This window comes from Hippocampus comes, unplaced genomic scaffold, assembly GCF_001891065.2.
Source record: "Hippocampus comes isolate QL1 unplaced genomic scaffold, H_comes_QL1_v1.1 scaffold570, whole genome shotgun sequence".
Lineage (NCBI taxonomy): Eukaryota > Metazoa > Chordata > Actinopteri > Syngnathiformes > Syngnathidae > Hippocampus > Hippocampus comes.
The window spans coordinates 60,658-86,396 of record NW_017805000.1 but is presented as its reverse complement, the minus strand read 5'-3'; the positions used below and the strand labels follow the sequence as shown (position 1 = coordinate 86,396).

Below are 25,739 nucleotides of genomic sequence, written 5' to 3'. Positions count from 1 at the left end.
CGCAACGAATCGAAAATAAAGAAACTGTTGTGATTGGTTTGTGTTAAACGTTTGTTTTAAGCTTAAACCATCATCATGCAAAAAATATAAATACATGGCAAGAGTAAAACGAGCCAACGTTTAAAAATGCTTCGGCAGGAAAAAGCATGAGGAGCGACATTTTTGGTGGTATGACGGTAATAACCAATCCCCTTCATATGTTTCCAGGTGCTCTTCAAAAACCCGAAGAGAAAGAGTCGTAAAGCTGTAAAGTTGCGTGTGGTTCGTTTCGGGTAAATTCGTAGTTTGTTGACAGAGAGATTAAAAATGAATGATACCAGTTTGTAAAATTGATCTAAGTGCAGCCTCTCAGCACCCTAATGTAACTTTTCTATGATGTTCAGTGTGAAAAAAATAACAGTTAAACATCACCCAATGCTTCTTCATTAAGTTGTGCCTAAAATTCAAGGTCTGCTTACACTAGGAGAGTTTTTGTTGTCTGCCCCAGGGATATGAAATTCGAACTTCATTACTGTATATGTTTTTATCATGTGTTGCAACACTGAGCTCTTGAGCAAAGCACATGGGTAGAAAAAACGTCATCGGCTGCATCCATCCATAAGCCTTTTATCCAACGAACATGTTTTGAATGTTCACATGCAGTCTTGCAACAGTGTCTGCATCAGACCAGACACTCTTTCACAACTCATTTAGATAACACAGTATCTTCAAATAATAATTGTTACCTGTTGATGACCTAAAACGTCATTGTTAAATCTGAAGTGTAGTTTTGGAAAATCTGATGTGCTCTTACGCCTATTTGTGGGCCCGCTAAAAATAGGGCCTCGCTGGCAGCACATGCGCCCCTCTGATAGACAGTTCCAGAGGATTTCTTCACAGGCACGGACTCCAAAGAAGCACAGACAACATTTCAATGGTAAGTTGGAAAATGTTTTTGCATGTATATGGGCCCGAAAGAAGGAACAGAGTATGTACATTTTATGAGAAGTTGTTTTGTGCTTGTGGTTGATTACAAATTGATCGCGCAAACTATTTATAACTCCCTCCAATGCAAGTACTTTGCCTTGTCAGAGGACAAGCATGGACTCTGAAGTGTGTGCTGAGCAGTGTATGAATAATCATTAATGTAATTCATTTATATGGCTGTGCTCCACTAATTTAATTGTCTTCTTTTCTGATTTTTTTAGGGGCATTTCTATGAGTAATAAAATTCAGCTACGATCCAAGGCAAAGAAGTCTGACCACCTCAGGACGTGACTCAGGATTTTGTATTTTTTATTTTTTTTGGTTACATTTTAGGGGAAGGGTTGGTAAAATAAGAGTGTATTTCACATTTTTGGTGAATTACTCCAGTGCATAATGACTTCCAGGAGGCCAATGACTCGCTCTTTTTCTGCCAACGGGAGAACCAGCAGCTTCAGTGAAGAGGACAGCACCTCTTTAAATGGCCGCACAGAAACCCGCAATAATTACCTCTCAAATGTTAGGCCAGAAAACAGGTACAAATTTTTAATCCACACATTGCATATTTTGTTTAAAAAGACATTTCATAGTACATGATGGTAAAGACAAAACAGCCGCATATAGAGCTTATACAAACGCCCTCCAAGAAAATGTCCACAAAATAAAGACAAAAACCATCCGAAAAACAAAAATGTCAATGTGCTTTGTTTTTTTTTGAAGAGGAGAGACATCGACAGCCTACTTCATATAAATGGGTTCATTACCGAACTCTGAGTTATTCATTAACAACCCTGCATTTGCCTCCTCTCTAAATAGCTATTCAAGGTATTCTCACTACAGGCCAACGAGGTAATACATACTTTTCAAACATTCCTCCAAACTAACATCTTAACCACACCATCTGGTGTTCCCCAAGAATGAAACCTACACACCTCTTAACAGCTGATGTAAGTGTCCAGTTTTGTCCAGTCTTGCATTCGGTTTCAATGACCAACATCAGTTTTAACGTTGCATTTGCCATTCCTGTTTTTCTTGGTGTCCCAGAAGTCTCTGTGTCGAACTCTTTACTCTTTTACCCTACCAGTAATGCCCATTAACAACTTTCCTTCAAAGAAAATGGAATGTACAACACCAGTGTGAGGAGGCCTCTGAAATGTTATACAAGTGAAAACGTATCACTGTTTAAAATTTGTGTTTCCTTGCAGGAGTACCTTGTGTGCTGTCATGGCTCAGCTTACCGAGGATGTACAACCATCCTTTGAGACCACCTTAAAATCAAAAGCTGTGTCGGAAAACTGTAACGTCAAGTTCACCTGTGTCGTATCAGGTGCGTCCTATTTTAAAACTTTATATGTTATTTTACCGTGAGTCAAATACATCATGTTTATAATGTGAGAGTGGCTGTAAGTATAATGCAGAACAACAAAAATTAAATTTGTACAAGGTACAATTGGAGCGTTTATGTAGCAGTGTACATCCATCCACAAATTTTTGAAAGGCTTAGTCTCACTTATTCCTTATAGGTTATCCTGCTCCGGAACTGAAATGGTATAAGGATGATATGGAAATGGACCGTTATTGTGGACTTCCAAAGTATGAGATCCACAAAAATGGGAAAACACACACCCTCCAAATTTACAAGTATGTGAGGCACAGCCATCAAATATGAAATATCAAATTTTTCAATGACAGGAAATACAGGTTTTGATTCATTGTATTTAATAGGTGTTTCTCTTTCCAGTTGCACATTGGATGATGCGGCAATCTATCAGGTCTCAGCGAGCAATAGCAAAGGTATTGTCTCCTGCTCGGGGGTATTGGAAGTGGGCACCATGAGTGAGTTCAAGATCCACCAGAGATTCTTCGCCAAGCTGAAGCAAAAAGCCGAGAAGAAGCGGAAAGACTTGGAAGAACAGAACAAGAAGGGGGTCAGGGACAATATTCAGACAGAGGAACCACATGTTAGTCCGGAGCCACCTCCGAGGAAACGCCCAGTTCCAGGAGCGGTGCCAGTCCAAGCAGCTAATGAGCGTGAAGTTGTGGAGCAACTGCGCTCCGCTGCGGGAGCCAATGGCGTTAGCTTTGACGTCAAAGGAACAGCCTCCGCAATACCTTTGGACAATACTCTGGAAAAGAACATGCCGGCCCCTGAGGAACTCGTGGCCAAAAAGAAACCAAAGATCACCAATGGTGTCGATGCCGGCGTTAACACCACCACAAACAGCAGCAGCAGCAACAGAGGCCATGTGATCGAAAATGGAGGTGAAAACTGTTATGACGGCGGAATGGGTTTAGCCCAATTTTTATCGGAGGCTCTGCAGTCACAGACTGCGGAAGAGAGCGAGAACTCATCTCAACTGGAAAAACCACAGAGGATGGATGTATGTAGTGACAATGCAAGTGGAGAAAATGAAGGAAGGCTTGAGAAGTTACAAGTCGAGAGGGAAAAGCGTGAAACGGCACAAGAGAACGAAACCATAAAAGAAAAATATTTAGTGATAGAAAGGGAGAAAGAAAAGGAAAGGTTCCAGGAAGTGTCCCATTTCGCAGAGCACCCTAAACATCACAGAAAGTCTCTTAAGGATCACGACCATCATACCATTCAGTCATCCATCTCGTCCATGTTGCACACAGTCAAAGATTTCCTCTTTGGGAAAGGGAAGAAGGACTCTCATGAATCCATTGAACACAAAGATAAAGAACATGACCACCTTCCCAAGTCCATACAGCCAAAAGCGACGGCATCACAAACCCCGCCATCATATCGACTATACAAGAAGCATCGGGCAGAGATGGACAAAGCTCACTCGGACCAAGTCGTACCGATGGAGACTGATAAGCCAAAAGAGCCTCCAAAGTGCGTGGATGTCAACCAACAGTCTGCGTCAAAGAAACTCTCGATGCCACAAGAACCTAAAGTAAAAGTTGAAGCTGTAAAGTCACCGATGAGTGAATTAACCCCTGGGAGCCCAAAAGAGCCTAGTGGGCAAAGAAACCAGGAGACCGGTGTTCTGGTGGAGAACATGGAGGTATCAGCGGGTGAAAGGATCAGCAGTGCGGGCCAACAAACGCAATTGTCCGGTCTTCAAGTTCTTACTGAGGTATGTACCGTGGTCTTGAAAAGCAGCTGGCTGTCACTTGACTTGTGAGTTATATTTAGATTGCATTCGCTTGACAAGATAGTGAATGCACTCCAGCACAGGAAGGGTTAAATCCTTCGCGATGTTTACTATGAAATTGGATTTTGAGCTACAACTGGTGATTAAAAAAAAAAATAATAATAAATTCTGCGAAGCACACTCAAGAATTCAGGTAGATTTGTTCCATGGCTGAGGTGTGGCAGTCAGACAACAGTATACTAAGAGTTGATGCAATGACTCAGCCTGCAAAGTGGAAACCTCTTTTGCCGCACTGGCATCACCAAACAGACGCAAGTCAAACAAGTGTCAAAGAAATGAGGAACCACAAAAGTAGATCACTCCGTAATGCTATATGTGGGGGTGGGGGATGTTGTGTATCTTCACGGATCACTGTAAGATAGGCCGGGCAATATCTCCAGTGTTGGCTGTGGCGAGTGAGACAGAAGTACGTCAGAGGACTTGCTGAAACCTGAATGGCAACGGCTCTCACGTTACGTCGAGGCTTTGTACGATCTGTCTGAGGGTTAGTCGGGTGACTTTTGTTGCCGGTCTCGGCATGAGAAGGAGGAGGGTCTTGTCACATTTTGCAAATTCCTGGCAACCAGCAAACCCCCCCCCCCCACCTCTCCCCTGAAGCGTCCCCAATAACTATAAATAAACGCTCATGTAGACAACAGGAAGACAATGATTCTCTTATCAGTGGCAAGCAGAAGAATTGGTTTGCAGGCGCTATAAAAATGGATTTATGATCCATGTGCTCTATAATTGCAATTAACACAGCAACTGATATTTGGCTGCGATTTTCAAAATGGCTGACCTTTGAGCTTGGATGTATATAGGCCATTTTGTTGATTTGGCTAATTATGACTCTCTTTGATAAGGTTGTTCGAAACCAAGATAAAAAAAATGTTAAACGTTTTTTTTTTAAACTTGTGTTTGTTAACGCGATGGTGATGAAAAAAGTGCAATAGTATGTCAACCGTCGTCGCAAAATCATTCAACTATTCCCCACACGACGCTAGGTTTTTAGTTGCTAAACAGTGTTGTCTGCTTGCGTCAGCAGTCGAAAAAAAGTCGGTTCTTGAATATCGAAACTTCAGCAAAAGAAAAACCGCGTGTAGCTGCTTCAGATGTTTTGTTTTAATAAAAAGAAGAATTCATATACAAATTAAAAGAGGCCGAATTGTTGATTTGTCGCGAGTTGTTGATTGAATTGAGCGAGTTTGTGTGCTGATGTGGGCAGTGGTGTATTGTGACTTCACTGAGAGCTTTTGGCATGTGACGCGTGGGAAGAGGAACCAAAGTCATCCGGTTCAAAGTGGACACCCACTGGAATGGCGATCTGTTGTCAGTAATGTGGAACTACAATTGTAAGTTTACTGTGGTGACACCGTAATAAAAAAAACCTCAGCGTTGAGCGACTGTTTCCTCACATGATCGTGACACAATCAAACAGTGTGTTTACACACTGTTTCCAGAGCCAAAGCTTCATTTTTAGACTCATTATGACACCAGTTCCCTTCCATCGAAAGTGACAGCTTCCTTTTTTTTCTGAATACATTTTCACAAAGCTACACGAAGCTTCTCAAGCCTCGTGTATACATTCGAAGGATGTGAAATGCACACAAAAGCAGTGAGGGGAAATCCCCAAAGACGCAGTTTAAGTGTGCACGATTATTTATTTATTTATGTATTTATTTTACTGAAAGACTTCCTCAATATTAGGGTTGATTTAACATTTGTTTTTACATTTTTGTAATCAAGTAAAATATTACTTTCCATGGTTAGTTTTTACCTAGCTAGCTTTTTTTTAAGTGTTTGTGCGTGTGTGTGTGTGTGTGTGTGTGTGTGTGTGTCCAAAGCTTCATTTTTAGACTCATTATGACACCAGTTCCCTTCCATCGAAAGTGACAGCTTCCTTTTTTTTCTGAATACATTTTCACAAAGCTACACGAAGCTTCTCAAGCCTCGTGTATACATTCGAAGGATGTGAAATGCACACAAAAGCAGTGAGGGGAAATCCCCAAAGACGCAGTTTAAGTGTGCACGATTATTTATTTATTTATGTATTTATTTTACTGAAAGACTTCCTCAATATTAGGGTTGATTTAACATTTGTTTTTACATTTTTGTAATCAAGTAAAATATTACTTTCCATGGTTAGTTTTTACCTAGCTAGCTTTTTTTTAAGTGTGTGTGCGTGTGTGTGTGTGTGTGTGTGTGTGTGTGTGTGTGTGTGTGTGTGTGTGTGTGTGTGTGTGTAAGCAGCACATACCTGCCCAAAACATTCAGGAATCCCCCTTGTCTTAGTTCAAAATATCGTAAGAGCTGACACAAGCAGTTCAAGCAGCTTCAGTTCTTTTAAACTCCCATGCTCTTTTCAATATGAAAATGATGTTCATTTTCCTCAACTATAGCCATATAATGTAAAATTGAATATGACAATCTACTTCCTCTTCTTCTGCTAATATGTAATCCAGGGTTAGATCGTTCAAATATCCAAACATTTTCTTGGTCCCTTGCCTGTGTAAACACGGTCACCGTTTATGTGACACAAGACAGAGAAACACACCAATAAGTCATCAAACATTTGATTTTATTTGATCTGTTTTATTTTTACTATGTTTTGTCTACCGCCTAATTCCTTTACTGTTTTGGTGTTCTGCCATGTCTCGCAAATAACACTAGCATAGTCTGTCACTCTGTTTATGACTCAGTGGCTATAAAACACACGTAAACCTTGGGTCTTTGCACATGAAGTTTCACGGTTATGTATAGTATGCCGAAAACATATGTACTTTAATTATATTTATGCATGGATGCAAAAAAGCCTGTACATTTTATGGGATTTATTGGGAAAAGTAAGCACAGCTGTGGAAAGGCACTAACATGGCTTTATTTGATTCCCATTAGGCTGAAGAGAAACATCCGGAGGTGGTCTCAAGTGCGGATATGCTTCTCTCAAAACAAGAGTCTAGTCACCTTGCTGTAGAAACTACGTCTTCAACAAAAGAAGATACGCCTTTCAGCCAAAGTTTCCTTTCCCCGTCCAGTCTATTCGCAGATAACCAAGCTCCTCCTCCCAGTGCTATCTCAGCTACGGCAACTAGTCGCCTTTGCGTGACACCCACTGAAGCTTTACAAGGAGGAGAGGCAGGTGTTGAAAAGATGGCTAAAGGCAATACACCTGACAAAGAGGTGAACAAACCTTCCAAGAAAGTATGTGTGGCAAATAACGTGACGTTAAAAGAGTTGCCTCATCCCTCTCCAAACAAACCCGAGGCGACCGTATTAACACCCCCTTCATTGGAAAAGGGTAAACCTGACAAAGAGGTCAATTACCCCCCCGAGAAAATATTTGTGGAAACCGAAGAGAAATTAAAGAAGCTACCCCGACCCAATATTAACAGAAACGAGGTGGCTGTATCACCAGCACCCTTGCTAGAAAAGGGTCAACCAGACAATGATGCCAACCACCCTCCCAAGAAATTATGTGTGAAAACTGAGGAGAAATTAAAGGAGCAACCCAGTCCCGATAAAAACAGACCCAAGGTGGCTATCATGACTCAGCCTTCACTGAAAGTGGATAAACCTGGCAAAGAGGTGAACTACCCGGACAATAGAGTATGTGTGGAAACTGAAGAGAAATTAAAGAAGGTACCCCGACCCAACATTAATAGAACCAAGGTGGGTGATTCACCACCGGCTTTGCTAGAAAACGGTAAACCTGAGCAAGATACGAACTACCCGTCCAAAAAATTATGTGTGGAAACTGAAGAAAAAGTAAAGGAACAACCCCGTCCCGATATAAACAGACCCAAGGTGGCTATCATCGCTCAGCCTTCACCGAAAGTGGGTAAACCTGACAAAGAGGTGAACTACCCGTCCAATAAAGTACGTGAGGAAACTGACGAGAAATTAAAAGAACTACCCCTTCCCGATACAAACATACCCAACGTACTAACGGTGCCTTTGCTGGAAGAGGCAGCCAGCATGAGGGAAATCAAAACAGCCAATCAGACGCTCGTCTCGGATATAAAAGCATTTGATTCACAAAGCGATCACGCACAAGAGGAGGCTGAAAAGGTTTCGGTGACTCAGAAAATGAATGTTGAATTTCTACCTGCTGCGGCCCCCAAGATGGTTGACCTAAAAATGTGGTCTGGATGCACGCCTTCCTTTGCAGATGAAAGCAAAGAAGACCCAGAACAGAGACCACGACGGAGTTCAGAATTCGTTTTCACAAGCCGCAAGATGAGAGGTGAAAGACAGGAAGGAGTCCCTGATGCTCGACTCACAGCTCTAGAAGAAAATCTGAATAATCTAACAGAACAAAAGCAGGTGACCGTACAACCTATTGAAACTAACAACAACGTTTCGGAAATGGTGACAGAAAAGAAAACACCGGCAGTATCAGATGAGTTCGACAAGAAGTCAGACAAGATTTCTAGAGACAAGAAAGATACGAAGGAAGTTGAAATAAGTCTTTTGGAAGATGCTTCAAACATGGCGCATAAAAACCATACTGTGAAACAGCAGCGTCCCTCAGAAAAAGTTCCACTATCATTATCCTCTGACGACACAGCAGAAGTCAAAGAATCCGTGTCTGATAAAAGCACACATGAACACATCGCTCCCCCAAAGATTGAAGTGATACAACCTCAACCCAAACAGTTTACTCTGCCGCTAACTATCTTAGCACTCAAGAAGATAGAATCAGAGCCAAGTATTTTAGAAAAACATTTAAAACCGCAAGTCATTGCCCGGGATGTTGTTGATTCCTCGGGCTTGTTACCCAAGCAGAAAGATCTGCATCGAGACAATAAGCGATCACCCTCACATGAAGCTAAGGACCCTGGGCAGTTAGATGACAAGACAGAAATAATTGCACAGGAGGAGAAAAGTATGAAAGCGAGTCAGCAGCTCCCCGAGGTAGATTACGCAACAATTCCCCAAATAAATGTTTCGTGCAGCGATGACAAAGAGGATCATAGCTTCCTAAAGACGTATGTTCTGGATTCTCCGCAGGCCTCACGAATGTCGACTGTGCCTTTGTTTGTGGTACCACTAATATCTGAACCTTTGGTGGTCACACAGAGCGTAAGACAGCTTGGAACGGGTAGCGCCGTGACAGCTATGTCTGAAAAATCTCAAGACATGTCAGAACAAAGTTTCACTGAGATCTTATCTTCTATACCAAATGAAACTGTGCTACAAAGGAGGAACGATGTGGGGCCTTCATTAAGTAAAGCCACAGAGGATGATATTTCCCTTGAAATACTGAAGGCAAAACCCTTAAAACAGGCCAAGATTGACACTTCTGTAACTGTTGAGGACCTCCTCAGAAGCAGAGCCCCCGTTGAGAGACTCACACACAAACCCCCCACTCACCCATCACTGAGCCCCGGGAGCATCCGTAAATATATGACCAGGGCGGCCGCAGAACTAGAGAGTGACGCTGGGATGACGGTCCCTGTGATCACAGTGGATGAGCGCCAGAGTGACAAGCCGGATGAAGACATGAGTGGAGGATCAACCCCGACATCCTCTACGCCGACGTCATCGCTTTCCTGTGAAAGCAGCCCCAGGCTGAAACGAAAGGACAGTCTTTCACTTATACGCTCCGCTACACCCGAGGAGTTGGCCTCGGGAGCCCGCCGCAAAATCTTCATCCCGAAACCTAAAGACGATACGGACACAGCTGCCGTTGCGCTGGAAGCTCAAAACAAGAAGGAGTCCCCTTACATGTCCCCCAGCCAGGCTCGCAGAGCAGCATTGCTCCAAGCCCCCGTGGGACCAAACACCCCTCCGATGGAGAGGCGCTCGCCGCTGATGAATCGCAGGAAGGCCACGCTGGAGGTACCCAAAATGGTGGAGGAGCCGCCCAAGGAGGAGCCAGCCAAAGGTGTTAAAGAGGAGAAAGTTGCTGAAAAGAAGTTGGACCCACTGAAAGGTAAGACCTTGTGTTCGATCCTGAGATTTGTTTGTAAATACCTTATACGTCTTTCAAGATAACAATAAAAAAAACACGTGCTAAGACAAACAAGTTGTATACGTACTGTCGAACTCAATTATGAAAATAAAGCATCAAACTGTTTTGCATTATTTCAGTTTTCCGAATATTTCGGTCGTGGCTAAAAGGGCATCTAGCATGATTCTCACCCGCCCCACAATGTAAGAACTTCAGCACCTTCGTTTGCATCAGTGTTTATTCAGAGAAATTGCAAGATACTTTGTTATTATTGCTAAGCCCAACCCTGTTAGATTGCAAGATAGTTTAGGGCAGGCGTGTCAAATTCATTTTTGTCACGGGCCAGATTTTAATGACAGTTTTCTCTTTGAGGCCCGTTATGACTGAATACAATCCAATACAATACATCCTGCTTTTTATAGCCCTTTCACAACAACTGCAGCTGTCACAAAGCGCTTTCCAAAACGGTTAACTTAGAGTAAAATAATAAACACAACACATAACAAAACATGGACAGTCGTGCAATCTTAACCACTTTTCCCAACCATATAAAGAAGTCAAGAATAACGGTTTATTCATCTATTGTTTAAGTTACTGTAATGAGGGGTTTGGTAACAAGAAAATGCTCTCAATATCACTCTTATTTATTACAAATGAGAATTTGAAATTTTGGTAGAGATTTTAGGAAGCATCATGAAAGTTGCCATCTTTGATTTGGTTTTGCGGGCCACATAAAATGATGTGGCGGGCCAGATCTGGCCCACGGGCCTTGAGTTTGACACCTGTGGGTTAGGGTTAGCGCCTATTCTTGTGGTGTGTCTCATGGGATACAGTATAGCGCAGCCACTGGAGGCTTCAAGACGATATGTTTTTGCAGCGCAAACATGGTGGGATGTGTAGACTTGAGGAAGATAAGCGATGACGTAACATCCATCTTTCAAGTTGTAGTACTGCTATTTGATTTACAGTTGGCGGGGCGTGGTTTCACTGCATTCGGCTATGCCCACGTTGTTTGAGAGTGGAGACAAAGACTTTATTTATCACGATTTTTTCTAACCGGGTTTTTTTTTTTTTCACTTATTCAAATTTGACAGTGTTGTGAACATCGCTTTTTTTTTTTTTTCACTGATTCAAATTTGACAGTGTTGTTAACATTGTTCTTCTCTATATGTTGAATTTAGGCCTCATATTTAGTTTCACTTTAGAGGGACTTTAATATTCATTCATTTTTCATTCTTGTTCAAATTCAGTTTTTTCTTTTATAATTAGACTTGATGTTTTTACACGAAGGCCGATTATGACAAAGCATGACTTTTTTTCCCCCCACAGTTTCAAAACCATTTCAAGTCAGTTCACAGTTTCATTTGACCTTATTGTTGGAAATAATATTATCTTAGAGTTGTCTATAACCCTGTATTTCAGTAACTTCTACAGACTCTTACTCTTGCAATTGCACAGAAAACCCAACTTTTTTTTTATTGGTGGAAAGTGATGTATGGTACTTAATCTAATGATTAGCAAGCCCGCCTTGCAGTCAAGAGGTCCGGGGTTTGAATCTCAGCCCAAAGTCAGCTGGAATAAACTCCATCTCATCTGTTACCGGCGGTACGGTGGGCGACTGTTTAGTACGTCCGCCTCACAGTGCAGAGGTGCAGGGTTCGATTCCGGCTCTGGCCTTCCTGTGTGGAGTTTGCCTGTTCTCCTCATGCCTTCGTGGGTTTTCTCCGGGTACTCTGGTTTCCTCCCACATTCCAAAAACATGCTTTGCAGGTTAATGAGGCACTCAAAATTGTCCCTAGGTGTGATTGTGAGCGCGAATGGTTGTTTGTATTTGTGTGCCCTACGAATGGCTGGCAACCATTTCAGCGTGTACCCTACGTACTGCCCGAAGAGATCTGGGATAGGCTCCAGCATGCCCGGGACCCTTTGTGAGGATAAATGGATTAGATAATGGACGGATGGATTGATTATCTGCTACCCTAAACAGTAAAAGCGCTATAAAAGCCAGATGGATAGGAAACACTGCATTGTGCTGATGTTACTTGAGTAAAATTGGATCTGTGGTTTGTAAAGGCTGGCATCAGTCCAACAGAATCCTAGGAACAGCATTAGAGAGGGTGTATATTTATGTTTGCGGCCATGTGCCAACAGCTCCACAGGTCATCCGTAAGATCAGAGGGGAGCCTTTCCCAGATGCCTCCGGACACCTAAAGCTGTGGTGCCAGTTTTTCAACGTGCTCTCCGACTCCACCATTAAATGGTTCAGGGATGAAGAGGAAATACTGGAGGTCAAGAGAAGGTAGATGGGACGTCATCGCCAGCTCAAACACAGATCTCCGTTGCCAAGTTGTGGGCCGAATGGCATCTCTGTGCTATTGTTCGGGGGATATACGGACAGCATGACTGGCCATAAAGCCGTACTGATATAAAACAAATGATTCTATGAGGATTAGGATGAGAATTTATTTAGTCGGAGAGTACCCGGTGGGCTTCTGTCTGTCTCAGATTCTCAGCGCACAGACTTACAGCTCATGTGACTGTCAACCTCACAGCTGTGACACGGAAACTGGCTAGACGCATGAACTGTAATACGACACAATATTTTTTCCCCATCTTCGGGGGGCATTAAAAATCTATATATATATATATATATGCACTTTTGCTCGCTGTATTAGCAGCGTGTTGCCACATGCAACGGTCCTCTGTGTTATAGCGACACCTTGTGCCCTCTATCGGGTCACGGACTTTTTTTGTGGGCTGCTACTGATGTTTGTGCACGTTGTCTTCAAGTGCTGGGGATGAGACTCAAGTGGCACTTGCCATCGTTCTGGCCGCAAACCAAGATTGCGGCGTGTACGGCTGCAGCATCCAGAACGAGTACGGCACTGACACCACAGATTTCCTCCTCAGCGTAGACAGTAAGTTACAACATCCACGTTACTTTTATGACCATGAATCTATTCAATTAAATCACTCCTTTTTCTGTAATATTCGATTTTCTTTTTACAGTTCTGTCCGACATACTTCTCAGAGATGATTTGGAAGGTAACTTTCTTTCTTTCTTTAACCTGATCTGTTCGATGCTAGTTATAGCAAAATAGTTTAGCTGTGCAACGGGAGTTTGACATACTCCCTCCGTTATGTGTATTGAGAAGTGTTAAGAAGACATTTTGTTTCAGCCATCATAAACTGGGAGATTTTTAAAAAAATACAAATAAAAACTCTAAGACGTGTGCATAGGTTAAAAATTAAAAGGGGAGAAGCAAAACTTATGACGTGGGCCCACCCACAACACTATAGTGCTGTACAGTATATGTTAAATTGTATTTATTCATAATTAAATAAGTAAAGACTTGAATTTTGAGTGAGGTTGATACACATTTTGATAATTCAATTTTATGAATATTTCATACACCAGGTTTGATATAAAAAAAAAATCCAAAATATGGATTTTCAATGTTTGCATAGAAATCATATACGGGTAGTATGAAAATTAATGGGAATCAGAGTAGATATTTTTTTCAGTAGGTGGTTCTTAATTTTAGATTTAAAAAGTGAATGTGATTCAACGATTCAACGACCATTGACCAGTCCAAGACGTAGTCTGCCGAAGTCAGCTCAGATATGCTCCAGCTACCCAAGATCCTCAACAGGCTAAACTGGATAGAAAAGAATGGTGGAATTGCAGTCAGCATGCATGATGGACCCCACCGTTCTGACGTTTGGGGTTCGAATCTAGACTCTGGCCTTGCTCTCCAGCTCTTCTTCTTCATGAGTTCCACTTTGTAATATTTTCTCTAGTTGGGGAGGAGATAGAGATGACGCCGCTGCTGTTCACCAAGGGCCTCGCCAACTCCGGTAACTGGGGCGATAAGTACTTTGGCCGCATCATGACGGAGACGGCGCACATCGGTGAAGGTTGCAGCCATAAAGCCAGCAGAGTGAAAGTCATCTATGGCCTAAATCCTGTCTATGAGTCTGGGAGCACTTGTATCATCAAGGTTCCAAACCCCATCGCCTACGGGACCAAGCAGGATAACAACCTGATTGAAAGAAATCTGGAAATGACAAAGCAAGTGAGTGGAAGGAAATGTTTTGAGGTGAAAGTGCTTCTAATGAACCTCACGTTGCTGTTTTTGACTTGACTTCTTCTGTCAGGAATGCAAAATTCAGAACATGATGCGAGAATATTGTAAAATATTTGCAGCTGAAGCAAGAGTTCTCGAAAACTTTGGATCTTCACTCGAGTAAGTCACAAATCTAGCCCGCAAAGGCTTTTCTACTAAGTCCTTGTAAGTATGCTTTGTCTTTTCCGTCCACAGAGTAATCCCTCTGTACCTGATGTATCGACCTGCCAACTCTGTGCCGTACGCTACAGTGGAAGTTGACCTGGGGGAGGTCTTCCTTAAGTATTGTGTGACGGATGCAAAAGGCCGCCTAATTGCGCAAAGTGCCTCTGAGATAGAACAGAAATGCAGCACCTTCCAGCACTGGATTCACCAATGGACGCACGGCAATTTACTCATCACCCGCATGGAAGGTACAAAAAAAAAAAAAACCACTAGGTTCATTTATTTATTTATTTTTTAACATATAAATGTGTTACCGTATTAATTCTGTTTTTTTGCAGGTGTTGAAATGAAGATTACGAATGTTAGAGTGGCGACCAAGACAAAAGGGTTTGTGTTACACCTAATACGCACTGATGTTTTGGGTTGCTTGCTGTTAAGATAGATGGCTGCAATTAATGCCCCCCCATCACTGTGTTTCAGCTACCAAGGCCTGACAGCCTGCAGCTCTCCAGAAGTCTTTGAGCAGTTCCCGACAGTCCACCTCTGCAACTACTACTGCGGACTTCTCGGCCTGCGCCCGCTCAAGACTCAGGACCAGCAGCAGACCACCAAGGTGAAGGGCTCCAGGAGCCCTTTGTTCAACCGCAAAACAGGCTCCGGCAGCCCACAGCCGCATCGTAAAGGACACAGCCCTCAGATGGCACGGAAATCTAACGTGAGCCCAAAGGTGACGAGGAAAGCCCAAGAGACTGAGGACAACGATTCAAATGGCAAACTCAAGGTTGCCGAAACTACTGACCCTCTTGAAATAAGGTAGGAGAGTATTTTAGATGTTTCTCTCCAGTTTAATAGGAGTTTCCTGTTATCAAAAATAAAACCGTGAAGGATCATGGGACGTCTCCCCACGACAAATGTGACTACAATATAAAATCGTGCACAAGTGATATATGCTGAACTTTTCCGCACGGGGCCTCATTAGAGTTGATGTTACACTACTGAATTATGACAAACATGTGCCTCAGAGTCTTATCAGCTCCACGAGTGGACTCTCAGCAGTACTTGTCGTGGCAGAAATGACAATTTCTTGAAGAGGTGTTCCAATACATACGAAGAGAGGGGGAGAGAGAGAACCATTTTGTTTTAAACGTTCACGTTTGGCGACGAAAGTTGCACAACACGCATGTTCATCTGTGTCGCAAAGTCTGTGCGCAGGGGCATCCTTTTTATTTTTAGCATAACTTGCAAATAAAATACACTGCAAATCTGAGCTTGCGCTGTTCCATTCAGCTTCATGAAAAGTCATACAATAGACACTTCATTAGGCACACCTGCACATTTGCGCACACACACACACAGTGGATAAAACAAATCAGTGATTGTAATTCTCAGGTGCAGGTATATCTAATGTTGTGCCAAGTGAGTGGAGTTGTGTGCACAAAAATAATAAGTTATGTTCCGTGATTTCTGTTTCTGCTGTTTGCTTGCTTATAGCAACAATCACATTTACGTTATGAGTTCCGTCATTTTAACCATGTTACGGTGCAGCTCATTGCCACGCCGAACAGCACATTGGCAGCTGGAACCCGAAAGCTGCTGATTCAGCTCCACGCTGTTATCTGCAGTCGACCCATGGACACATTGGGCAAAGTAGCGAAAAGAGCACATTCAGGATTTCACCCTTTATGTGAAGCTTAAGTACAACCTACTCAGTTCAAGTATTTTGTACTTTTTTTTCTTTTAAGATGAAAGCACGCAGGCTTCAACACTGCCATTATGTCTTGTTTCAGTTAATCAATTAAAATTCCAAACACAACTGGCATGGATGCATCAGGAATGTGTGCAATGGAATGATCAACGGGAGACAGCAGTTGGCTTAAAAAAAAAGTTACTTTTTCATTTGCATGGGAAGAAAAAAAACAAGTGGATAAGCATCAGATGCACGTGAAACATTTACAGTACTTCAAAGTGTGGTGACAAAAGGACAAAATGCAATTGGCTCTAACGTGTATCGGAGCGAGTGAAAGCGAGACAGTACAAATGTTTATAAACTGTCACACCATGTCAAACTAATATATTTTCTATTTTTAATAAAAATCTAAAACATTTGTTTTTGAGTAAGATTCATATTTCAGTACACAGGGGTCTTTATTGATTTTTTTTTCAATGCAGTGCATCCCTATACATAATAATCCATTAAAAATGTATGAATTGGATTTTGGGCTATTTACATTCATCCAACAGCTGATGTGTGAACGTTACCTGAGGTATTTTTCTTTTAACATTCAACAAGCTATAAAATTGAACTTCTTAATTCATTTACAATATAATACATGACAGTTAATACTGTATATCTATCTTAAAACATACTACAGTATGTATGCAATACACTTGGGGAAAAAAAATCCAAATCTTTATAACTGTAGTTGTTTGATTTTCTCGTATGAATGTGCGTCAATGTTAGTGCTTCACACACAAAGATGTAATGTGAATGTCAAAAGTCTACACAGATTTTTTGGTAATACAGAAGAATTAATGTGCACTTGAAACTACAACTCACTTTTTTTTTTTTTTTAGACGGGTGAGTAAAAGTAAAAACCTGAGATGTGGTTGCACAAGTGTACACACCCTGTTCTAACTGCGGCGTGTCTGTTCAGAATTAACCAAGCACATTCAAATTCATGTTAAAGCACACAACCGCCACCATTTCAAGTGCTTCTGAGTAACACCAAATAAACTTCGGTTGCTCTTGCAGGCTTTTCCTGACCTTTATTTTTCCTTTCTTACAGAAGCCTGAGGGTTTTGTGATCTCACAAACTACTTCATATTGTTCATTATTCCCTCCACCTTGCCTCAGGCCACACTTTGGTGTTCTTTTAGTGATGAGCAGTGTTGTGTTTGTGTCAAACATACATTTTGAAATGATGGACGATCTTGCTTTCATTGGACAATAAGAAAATCTCCCAAACATGCATTGGAAACTGTTACGTATGAATGGTGGGGGGAAAAAAAGTTTATAAATAATTTACCTCAGTCTCATTTTGTTACATCACAAAAACCCGGAATTTGAATTTGGACTGTGTAGACTTTTTACATCCACTATATGTATGTAAAAACCAGAAAGCTGAAAAAAGTGTTAAGTGCCTAAAAAGACTCAGTCATGTTGATTAAAGTCTCAAATTGAATTCCAGAAGGTAAACTTAGGAAAATATTTTCTTTTCCCAGCAGCTTTTAAATTTGTACAGACGTGGCAACCGATGGAACCTAACTACAATACAAGGATATACATAAAGTCTTCCGTTACAAACAAAGTGCCTCCTGAGCGACACCGCAGCACTGACAGCATTTCGCCAGATACAAGGTGGCGTTTTTAACCGTGCTCCATGAGCCCTCGAATGAGATGCTCCCGTTGTTGACAGCACTGGAAAAAAAGTTACATGACAAGTCAGTACATGGTCACCCGAATAGACACCTTACCACAATTAATTGCACGGTCTGTCATCTAAGGGTACAGCTTAGTATTTTGAATTGAACTACTTGATTATAGTCTTCATGACCAGACATAAACAAGATACACAACATAGATAATCATAATAAATTGGAGCATCATAGAATTTTTTAAAATATTTCACTCTTTCAATTCAAGAAGCTAAACATATATCCTATAGATTCACTACACACACAGGCATATATTTACGGATATATATTTATATTTTTTATGATGGACTAACAATCCGACCAATCAACGGACAGCATCATGTTTGGTCAATCGTAGGCCACACAAACTGTTGACAAACATTCACACTTATATTCCCACAAATGCACAATTGAAATGAGATTTAAACCCAGAAACTCAAAACAGTGAGGCATACGTGCTAACCACTAGGCCCGCTGCACTGGCCACCAGCATATCCAGATATTAATTTACTTCTCAGGAATGTTATTGATTGATGTCTTCATGATTGTCATGAAATGAGTACATTTCAAAACATAAAAAATTTCATTGTTGGACAACAAAATCAACGTTTTTGTCATTTCCAACTAAAAGGCAATTCACCAAAAAATAATTCACTTTTGGCAATAAAAAAAAAAAAGAATGAACGCATCATTTGGGCCTGAACTGTATATTCTTTAGATCGGAAGTCAAGGCCTACCTTCCAAAGAGGTCCATGCAGCAGGTCTGCACGTTTACATCTGTGCCGTTGAAATCAGATTCACTGAACAACTTCACACAGTCGAACGGGGGAACGAATAGGATCCCTGAGAGGAGGTAAAAAAGGTAAGAGCAAAGCGCACAAGGATGATTTCTAAAGAAGCCGAAATGTAAGTGCAACCTACCCGCGATGCAAGCATTGACAAGCGAGACGCACGTGGCTGTGATCAAGGATCGCAACACCAGAACCGAGACATCGGTTCTTCTAGATGGGCATATAGAGGCTTTGATAAGAGAAAATGCTCTGTGTCAAACATCAGTACTGTGACAGGATGTTGAATGATTTAAAAAAATAAAAAAGACAATGGGATACTACTCACCTAGGCCACCAATCATGACGCCAAGGGAGCTGAAATTGGCAAAGCCACAGAGAGCATAGGTGGAGATGATTTCGGATCGGACCTGAAAGAATAAGACATTTGTATAAAAAGAACAGACACTGAAAATTAGGCCGGGGGAGCTAGCAAGCAATGTAGCTAGCCAGATAGCTAGCAAGGTAGCTAGCTAGCTAGATAGGTTTATATAGTGCATATCGTATCGCACGCCCTGTATCACAATACATATCAAATTATCTTTTATTGGAGAGATGCACACCCATAATGGAAATACAGTACACCCAAAAGAAAATAAACAACTGGTGTTCAAACCGTTATCTCGTGATACTTCAGTCCAGAGCAATTGGTTTTTGAGACCTACATTGGAGCCTTGAGATAAGTGGTACCCTACTCTGTGTCAAACGGAAGTCTTTTTTAATATAATGACATTCTTTTCCTTCAATGCGTGTGTGCACGCTTGTATGTGTGGAGAACTGCCACGTGTACTCACTGAAATCCACTGTCTTTCCCCGCCAATTACTGCATCCACTCCGTTGAGTCTGTTGCTCTTCAGTGTGGATAATTTCTCATAGGCCACAAATTCATTGAGGAACAGTTTGATGCCAATCAGCTCGGCGACGGTAAAACTCTCCTCAAACGGCACTCCCATCATGAAGGCCACCGGCATGAAAACGTACGAGCACAGTAACTGGAACAGAGGCAAGATTTTGACATACCACTTCAATAGCGGGCGGTGGTTCGGTGTTTCTCCATTTTACAGTGGCATACCTGAAAGGTGACTTCGGGGTATCCCACCATGCCTCCGAGCCAGCTCAGAGCCTCGTTGATAAAGGCAAGAATGGCGAGGAAGGCGATGAGATTCGCTGCGATGTTGGCAACCAAAGTGATGGAGGCTGACGCTCCGCTGCTGGCTGCCTCCAGAATGTTCCGTTCCTCTCTAGAGCATTGAGCAATGTGAAGGCGCACAAATCAACAGGCAAACAGTCCCGAACTGCATGATGGATACGCACCCACAAGCCACTTTGACAGTCTCCTCTGGTTTAAAGGGGCTCTCCTCCGTCTCTGGGAAGGACAGCTTGGAGAAGGCAAGTGCACAGGGAGCAGCCATGACCGAGGCTGATATTAAGGAGGATGCATCGATCTGCAACATAAAATCATTCAGAGTTCACTTCAACATGTTTTTTTGGCTTTTGCTTTTTTCTTAATTTCGTAGAGTCTGTCTTGGCCGTACAGCAATGGGAGGATGCTAGATGTATTTGTCCAATTAGATTTCAGTATTGCCATTTCCATTAAAAATCTGCCCATTTGGGCCTCCAGAAGCAATTGTGCTGAACAATGTAAATTTACGACAAAGTGAAGTGGAAATTCAGAGATTTTTTTTTCGAAATACATTATCCATGAATGCCGAAAACGTGTGCAAAGACCAAGAACTATGTAGGACTAAAATGCGGAAATAGCATCAAACTGTTTTTCATCATTTCACTTTTCCTGAATTTAACATGGCTAAAATAAGGCACACATTATTTGCATTTTTTAAAATGGTGTGTCTTTTTACCCCGAATGAGATGAATGCTCCCATAACGCTGCCTGCAATTGTGGCAAATCCTCCAGTCATAACAGCATGAATCTCAGATTTCGTCATGTCTTTTAAATAGGGCCGAATCAGCAGTGGTGCCTCTGTCTGTAGCACACAAAAAAAAAGGAAAGAACAAGCTGGGTGAATAACTGTTAAAAAAAATGTAATGCTGTAAAATCAGAACATGCTAGTTCTTAAGAAAATTACCTGGCCAATAAATATATTGCCTGCTACACTCAAAGTTTCTGTGGGAGAGGTTCCCATTGTTATCTGCATAATCCATGAGATCTATGTGGGCAAAAAAAAAAAAAAAAAAAACATCATGTGGTTAGAAGTCCTGCGTCAGTGATTCGGCATGTAGCCCTTCCTGGCCTATGAGATAGGACGTAAATGTTTACCTTCAGGATGAGCCACTGCATTAACCCCAGATAGTAAAGCACCGACATTATACTGCTGAAGAACACAACGATAGGCATTGCCTGAGGAAGACGCCAGTGGAGACATATGTTAATATCGCCTATTATCAGCTGCATGCATGCGATTTTGTCCATGTGTACAAGTCATCAAATTGCACATCATTTGTAGGGCCACTGACTTGGAAGGCAAAGATCCCGTTGACCAGATTTCCAAAAACAAATGAAGATCCTGCTTTGGTATAGTCCAGGAAAATCTAAAATGTACAAAACAAACATTTTATGATGGTAATCACCAGTGGTGTTTGAACCTCAGGATTGATCATTTCCAGTTGTGACTCACAGGACGCATTACAGCAACTCAGTAAAGATAGTGAGTGTAACTCAGCCCTAAAACAAATTATTATCGGAACAATCATCCACATGAGAACCCTCACATGACCCAAACATAAGGTTGAACAGCATTATAAAGCAGCCTTAGAGATTAGCACATGATTCTATGAGACTGTTAAACAAGCTTGTGACAGGTATAGAATCAGGCCTGTACTGGTTAAATAACAGGGAGTTGAACCCATCATGGAGGAATGCTGTTTACCAAATATGCTGGAGCCTATCCCAGCTGTCTTCGGGCAGTAGGCAGGGGACACCCTGAACCGGTTGCCAGCCAATCACAGGGCACACAGAGACGAACAACCAACCGTGCTCACACTCACACGGAGGGACAATTTAGAGTGTTCAATCAGCCCATGCATGTTTTTGGAATGTGGGAGGAAACCGGAGGACCCGGATAAAACCCACGCAGGAAAGAACATGCAAACTCCACATAGGAAGGTCGGAGCTGAAATCGAACCCACGACCTCTGCACTGTGAGGTCGACGTGCTATCCACCGAACCACCGGGCCACCTATATTTTATTCGAAAAGCTAAATATGACTAAATTGTACCTGAACAGTGCGATATACCACGAGAGGGAGCCTGTGTACCACATTCTGACAGTCAATGAAAGTGGGTAAAACTTGATGCACCTGCACTTGTCGTCCGAGCCACTGGAAAGCAATGAGTCCAGGCTCGGTTCTGATGACAAAAAGTCCGATGCAGAACTGCAACCCAAGGCCCCAAAACACAGGCCTCCAAGACACCTAAAAGTGAATAGACAACATCACACTTCTTTATCACAAAGGTGGTGTCGCGCTATCTGTCAGGAAGCCACCATAAAACGCCGTTGGAAGCAACTCTGCGAAACCCTCGGGATGATGCATGCACAACACCGAGCGATATCCAAAGTCTCAGCAAAACACATGAGAGATAAGTATCGAGATAAGGCACATTTCGAAATGATCGCCATGGTAATTATCAATATAATCAATACAGAAATAAAAACTCACTGTTGTCCTGTGGGCCGAGCAGAGGTACGTAAGCAGGATGAACATGCACACACCCCCGAAGGAAATAAGCTGCTCGGGACGCTGGCTCGTGTCTAGCACGAGCCACAGCGCCAGCAGGACCACTACAATCACGATGAAGACCCTGAAATACACAACGTTTCGTCAGTCGGAGCCCATTGTGAGGGCAGCCCAGCCATCACAACATCCACTCACCATTTGAGCCATCTTAAGTTGGATTTGAAAAGACGTGCTACAGGTCGAAAACACCGACTGATGCTCTTTCCCTTGTACTTCTTGATAAGGTCATAGGACTTGGACACAAAAACCAAACTGGTGAGGACCACCAGGGCAGTGGCCCGCTCAAAATCCAAAACACAGGCTGCAATGAAGTATGCCAAATAACCTATGGGACAAAAAAAAAACACTCAGACATTGGAGTATCATGAGGAACTGCTGAGAACTCACTTTAGGTCACTGATTTGAAGTGTTGGTGTAAAAGTTTTGAAAACCACTGTTTGTTACAGTACCTGCTCCGAGTATGCCCAGCAAAACGTACTTGAAGACTTTGGAGTGATTTTTCAAGTAATCCTCGGCGGCGTTAATCGGCTTGACTATTTGGCTAAAGAACACAAGAAAACAGATTAAGACTCCGTTGCGTGTTCATTGACCACTTTCTTGAATGAGTTTCTTATTATTTAATACAGGCGATTGAATTTTAGGCACACATGCACAACTCATAAAAAGTTTGGGATTTTCTGTTTTGGCGTGAAATTTCAGGACAAAGCTGAACTGCGTTATGATATCCTTTTCTTGTGCGACTGAGTATAGAGCACAGGTGTCAAACTCCGGCTCGTGAGGGATCAGGATTGTTATCAGGGTACTGCAGAGCTTGCTGATAAGGTGATCATTTGAATCAGGTGTGTTGGGGGAGGGAAACGTCCAATACACGCAGGATAGTGGCCCTCACGGACCGGAGTTTGACACCTGAGGCTTCGAGGGTCAAATAGTGTCATCAGCAGGTTGTAACAGAGCTACATAGAGACTCAGAGAGTCACAAAAAGGAAGCGGACGTCCTTGTTCGAGAACAGCAAGTTATGCAAAAAGTACACTGAAAAAAAAGAGTAAAATTGTATTTACCGTATGTTCCACACTAAAAGGCGCACTGGATTATGAGGTGCACCTTCAATGAATGGCCTATTCTGTAATTTTTTTCCATATATTAGACGCACCGCATTATAAGACGCAATCTACAATACATCCACGAGATGAAGCTACACTCAAGGAAATGCCAACAGAACACTGCACTACATCCTGATTTATATAGGGACGATCAGATGTCAGTAAAACTTCCTTAATAAAGCAGCGACGCAGTTCACTTAACCAACAGCAAGTTATAACATTGACTTGTTAACGTTGAACTCTCTTGCCCCTGCTCGATTTCCGTGTTCAACTGCGTAAACGATCCTTACGTTTGAACTCTGCGTTGTAAGCATGTCTCTAGCAAGGAGCCATTTTGAGGTCGACATATTACCGTAATACCCAATACACAAGGCGCATCGGATTTTAAGGCGCGCTGTTTTGTGAGCTTTTCAGAAAATGGGAGGCTTTTAGGTGCGCCTTTTAGTGAAGAAAAGATGGTACTTGATAAAGCCTTTTGTGTCAGCTCCTTATTAGCAAACAGAAAGTTATGCAAAAGGTACACTGGAAAAAAATGGGAGGGATATTGACTTAATAAAATCGATCTACTTATCTGACTTTTTTTACTAATACTATGCAAGTAAAAATGACTTGGAATTTCAGCAAGAAAAACGCCACTCCAAAATATTTTCAGTGAACTGAAATAGTTAACATACAAAGGTTTAGAGGAGATCAAATGACATTCACCTGTAAATGCGATTGTGTATTTAAGGTTCATCCTGAAATCTCAGCCAAAAGGTGAACATCATTAACTTCTTTTGAGTAGTGCATTGAAATGTATTCAAACAGATTATCCACTGAAAAAAAATGGTGGATGAATTTACCCAATTTTATTTCGGCAAGCATTTGCACATCATAAAATCATCTTCATACAACTTTAAGTTGATGTGTAGTATACTTAAAAAGTATATATGGATTCAGATGTTATTTTGTGCAACCACCTGACGAAATAAAAATGAGTAGATCCAGCACACCATTATTTTTTTCAGTGTTCTGGACTGTATGTTTATGACGTGTGGGACAAAGGAGATAAAAACAAAGGCACACTGTGGTGCACCGAGTTGTGCAACCACCTGACGAAATAAAAATGAGTAGATGCAGCACACCATTATTTTTTTCAGTGTACTGGACTGTATGTTTATGACGTGAAGGACAAAGGAGATAAAAACAAAAGGCACACTGTGGTGTACCGAAATGAACCAGACAAACCTTAGATATGATCCCAGTCCCTCTCTAGACCGCTCCGTTTGCTCTTTGGTGTTGCTCTCATCGACTGTGATGTCCTGCTGAGTACGTTTTTTTCAATGATGAGAAAACATGTTGTTACTTCCCCTCAAAAACGAACAATATCACATACCTCAATTTCAAACGCACGGTTGACCACTCCATTTCCAATGGCCACGTTTCCGTTTTCATTAGCCAAGCTTCCATTCTTGAGTTCAAATTTGTTTTTGTCCTCTGCAAAACACAAGTAACCTTCCGTTTGGTGCAAGCATGAACAATCAGGACGACAAACTAAGTTGCATTCGCAAGCCTATCGTGTGATGAAACCTTCCTCCAAAAAAATGAATAAAAATTAAAATAAAATAAAAAATAGGGTCACTTCAAAATGTGGATAAAGAAAAGGCCAAGAGATGAGTGTGAAACAAACAGGTGGAAGAAAAAGCAAAAGCTAATGGCTTACTCATTGTGTGTGCTCCTCAACTCGGTTGCCAAATGCTGCGCTGTCCAATACACTGCGGGGAAATATAGCCTACCCACTGCGAAACATCTTATCATTAACTGAGAGACGCACAAACTACTCCCAGCCCTTGAGGCACAGAAAAAAGGCGTGGATGAGGCCATAAACAACTAGCTTTGATGGACCTCATATTCAACTACTTTCCTCAAACCTGGATATAAACACAGTCAAAGACCTTTGAGTGAGTTCAAAGCAACAACTATGACACAACAAGTGAATGTATCAAAATTGCACATCAGTGAAACATACATTGAACAAAATACGTACAGTGTACAGTGTAGTGTATAATACAAACATCATGAAACACGCTTGGTGTTGGTTGCCAGCCAATCATAGGGCACACTAACAACCATTCGCACTCACAATCACACCGAGAGACAATTTACAGTCTTCCATTAACCTGCCATGCATGTTTTGGGAATGTGGGAGGAAACCAGAGTACCCAGAGAAAAGCCACGCAGGTACGAGGAGAACATGCAAACTGCACACAGGAAGGCCGGAGCCAGAATTGAACCA

The 25,739-nt window shown here is 42.0% G+C and overlaps 2 protein-coding genes across 5 annotated transcripts; one reads left to right on the top strand and one right to left on the bottom strand.

Moving 5' to 3' along the window:
* Nucleotides 1–73: 73 nt before the first annotated feature.
* alpk3a (alpha-kinase 3a) lies at nt 74–16,250 on the top strand. Of its 2 annotated transcripts, XM_019895360.1 has the most exons (15): nt 74–916; nt 1,188–1,499; nt 1,780–1,812; nt 2,169–2,290; nt 2,487–2,604; nt 2,705–4,064; nt 7,017–10,056; nt 12,226–12,373; nt 12,865–12,992; nt 13,084–13,119; nt 13,876–14,150; nt 14,233–14,321; nt 14,397–14,614; nt 14,705–14,753; nt 14,847–16,250. In XM_019895360.1, the coding sequence occupies exons 2-15, from the start codon at nt 1,360–1,362 to the stop codon at nt 15,181–15,183; spliced, it is 6,093 nt and encodes a 2,030-aa protein (XP_019750919.1). In that variant the 5' UTR covers nt 74–916; nt 1,188–1,359; the 3' UTR covers nt 15,184–16,250. The 2 variants fall into 2 exon arrangements, with proteins under 2 accessions (XP_019750919.1, XP_019750928.1); XM_019895369.1 differs by lacking the exon at nt 1,780–1,812.
* Nucleotides 16,251–16,486: 236 nt separating this feature from the next.
* slc28a1 (solute carrier family 28 member 1) lies at nt 16,487–25,374 on the bottom strand. 3 transcript variants are annotated; one of them, XM_019895384.1, is made up of 18 exons: nt 25,167–25,370; nt 24,840–24,940; nt 24,692–24,768; nt 22,813–22,904; nt 22,499–22,688; nt 22,286–22,427; nt 21,926–22,039; nt 21,083–21,157; nt 20,886–20,966; nt 20,695–20,775; nt 20,467–20,592; nt 19,922–20,052; nt 19,680–19,848; nt 19,402–19,599; nt 18,897–18,978; nt 18,702–18,800; nt 18,518–18,623; nt 16,487–17,784 (listed from the first exon to the last, which is right to left on the bottom strand). In XM_019895384.1, exons 1-18 carry the CDS (start codon nt 25,168–25,170, stop codon nt 17,664–17,666), a joined length of 1,989 nt encoding a protein of 662 aa, XP_019750943.1. In that variant the 5' UTR covers nt 25,171–25,370; the 3' UTR covers nt 16,487–17,663. The 3 variants fall into 3 exon arrangements, with proteins under 3 accessions (XP_019750943.1, XP_019750952.1, XP_019750961.1); XM_019895393.1 differs by having other exon boundaries at nt 24,692–24,765; nt 25,167–25,369; XM_019895402.1 differs by lacking the exon at nt 16,487–17,784 and having other exon boundaries at nt 18,702–18,781; nt 25,167–25,374.
* Between the last annotated feature and the right edge of the window lie 365 nt (nt 25,375–25,739).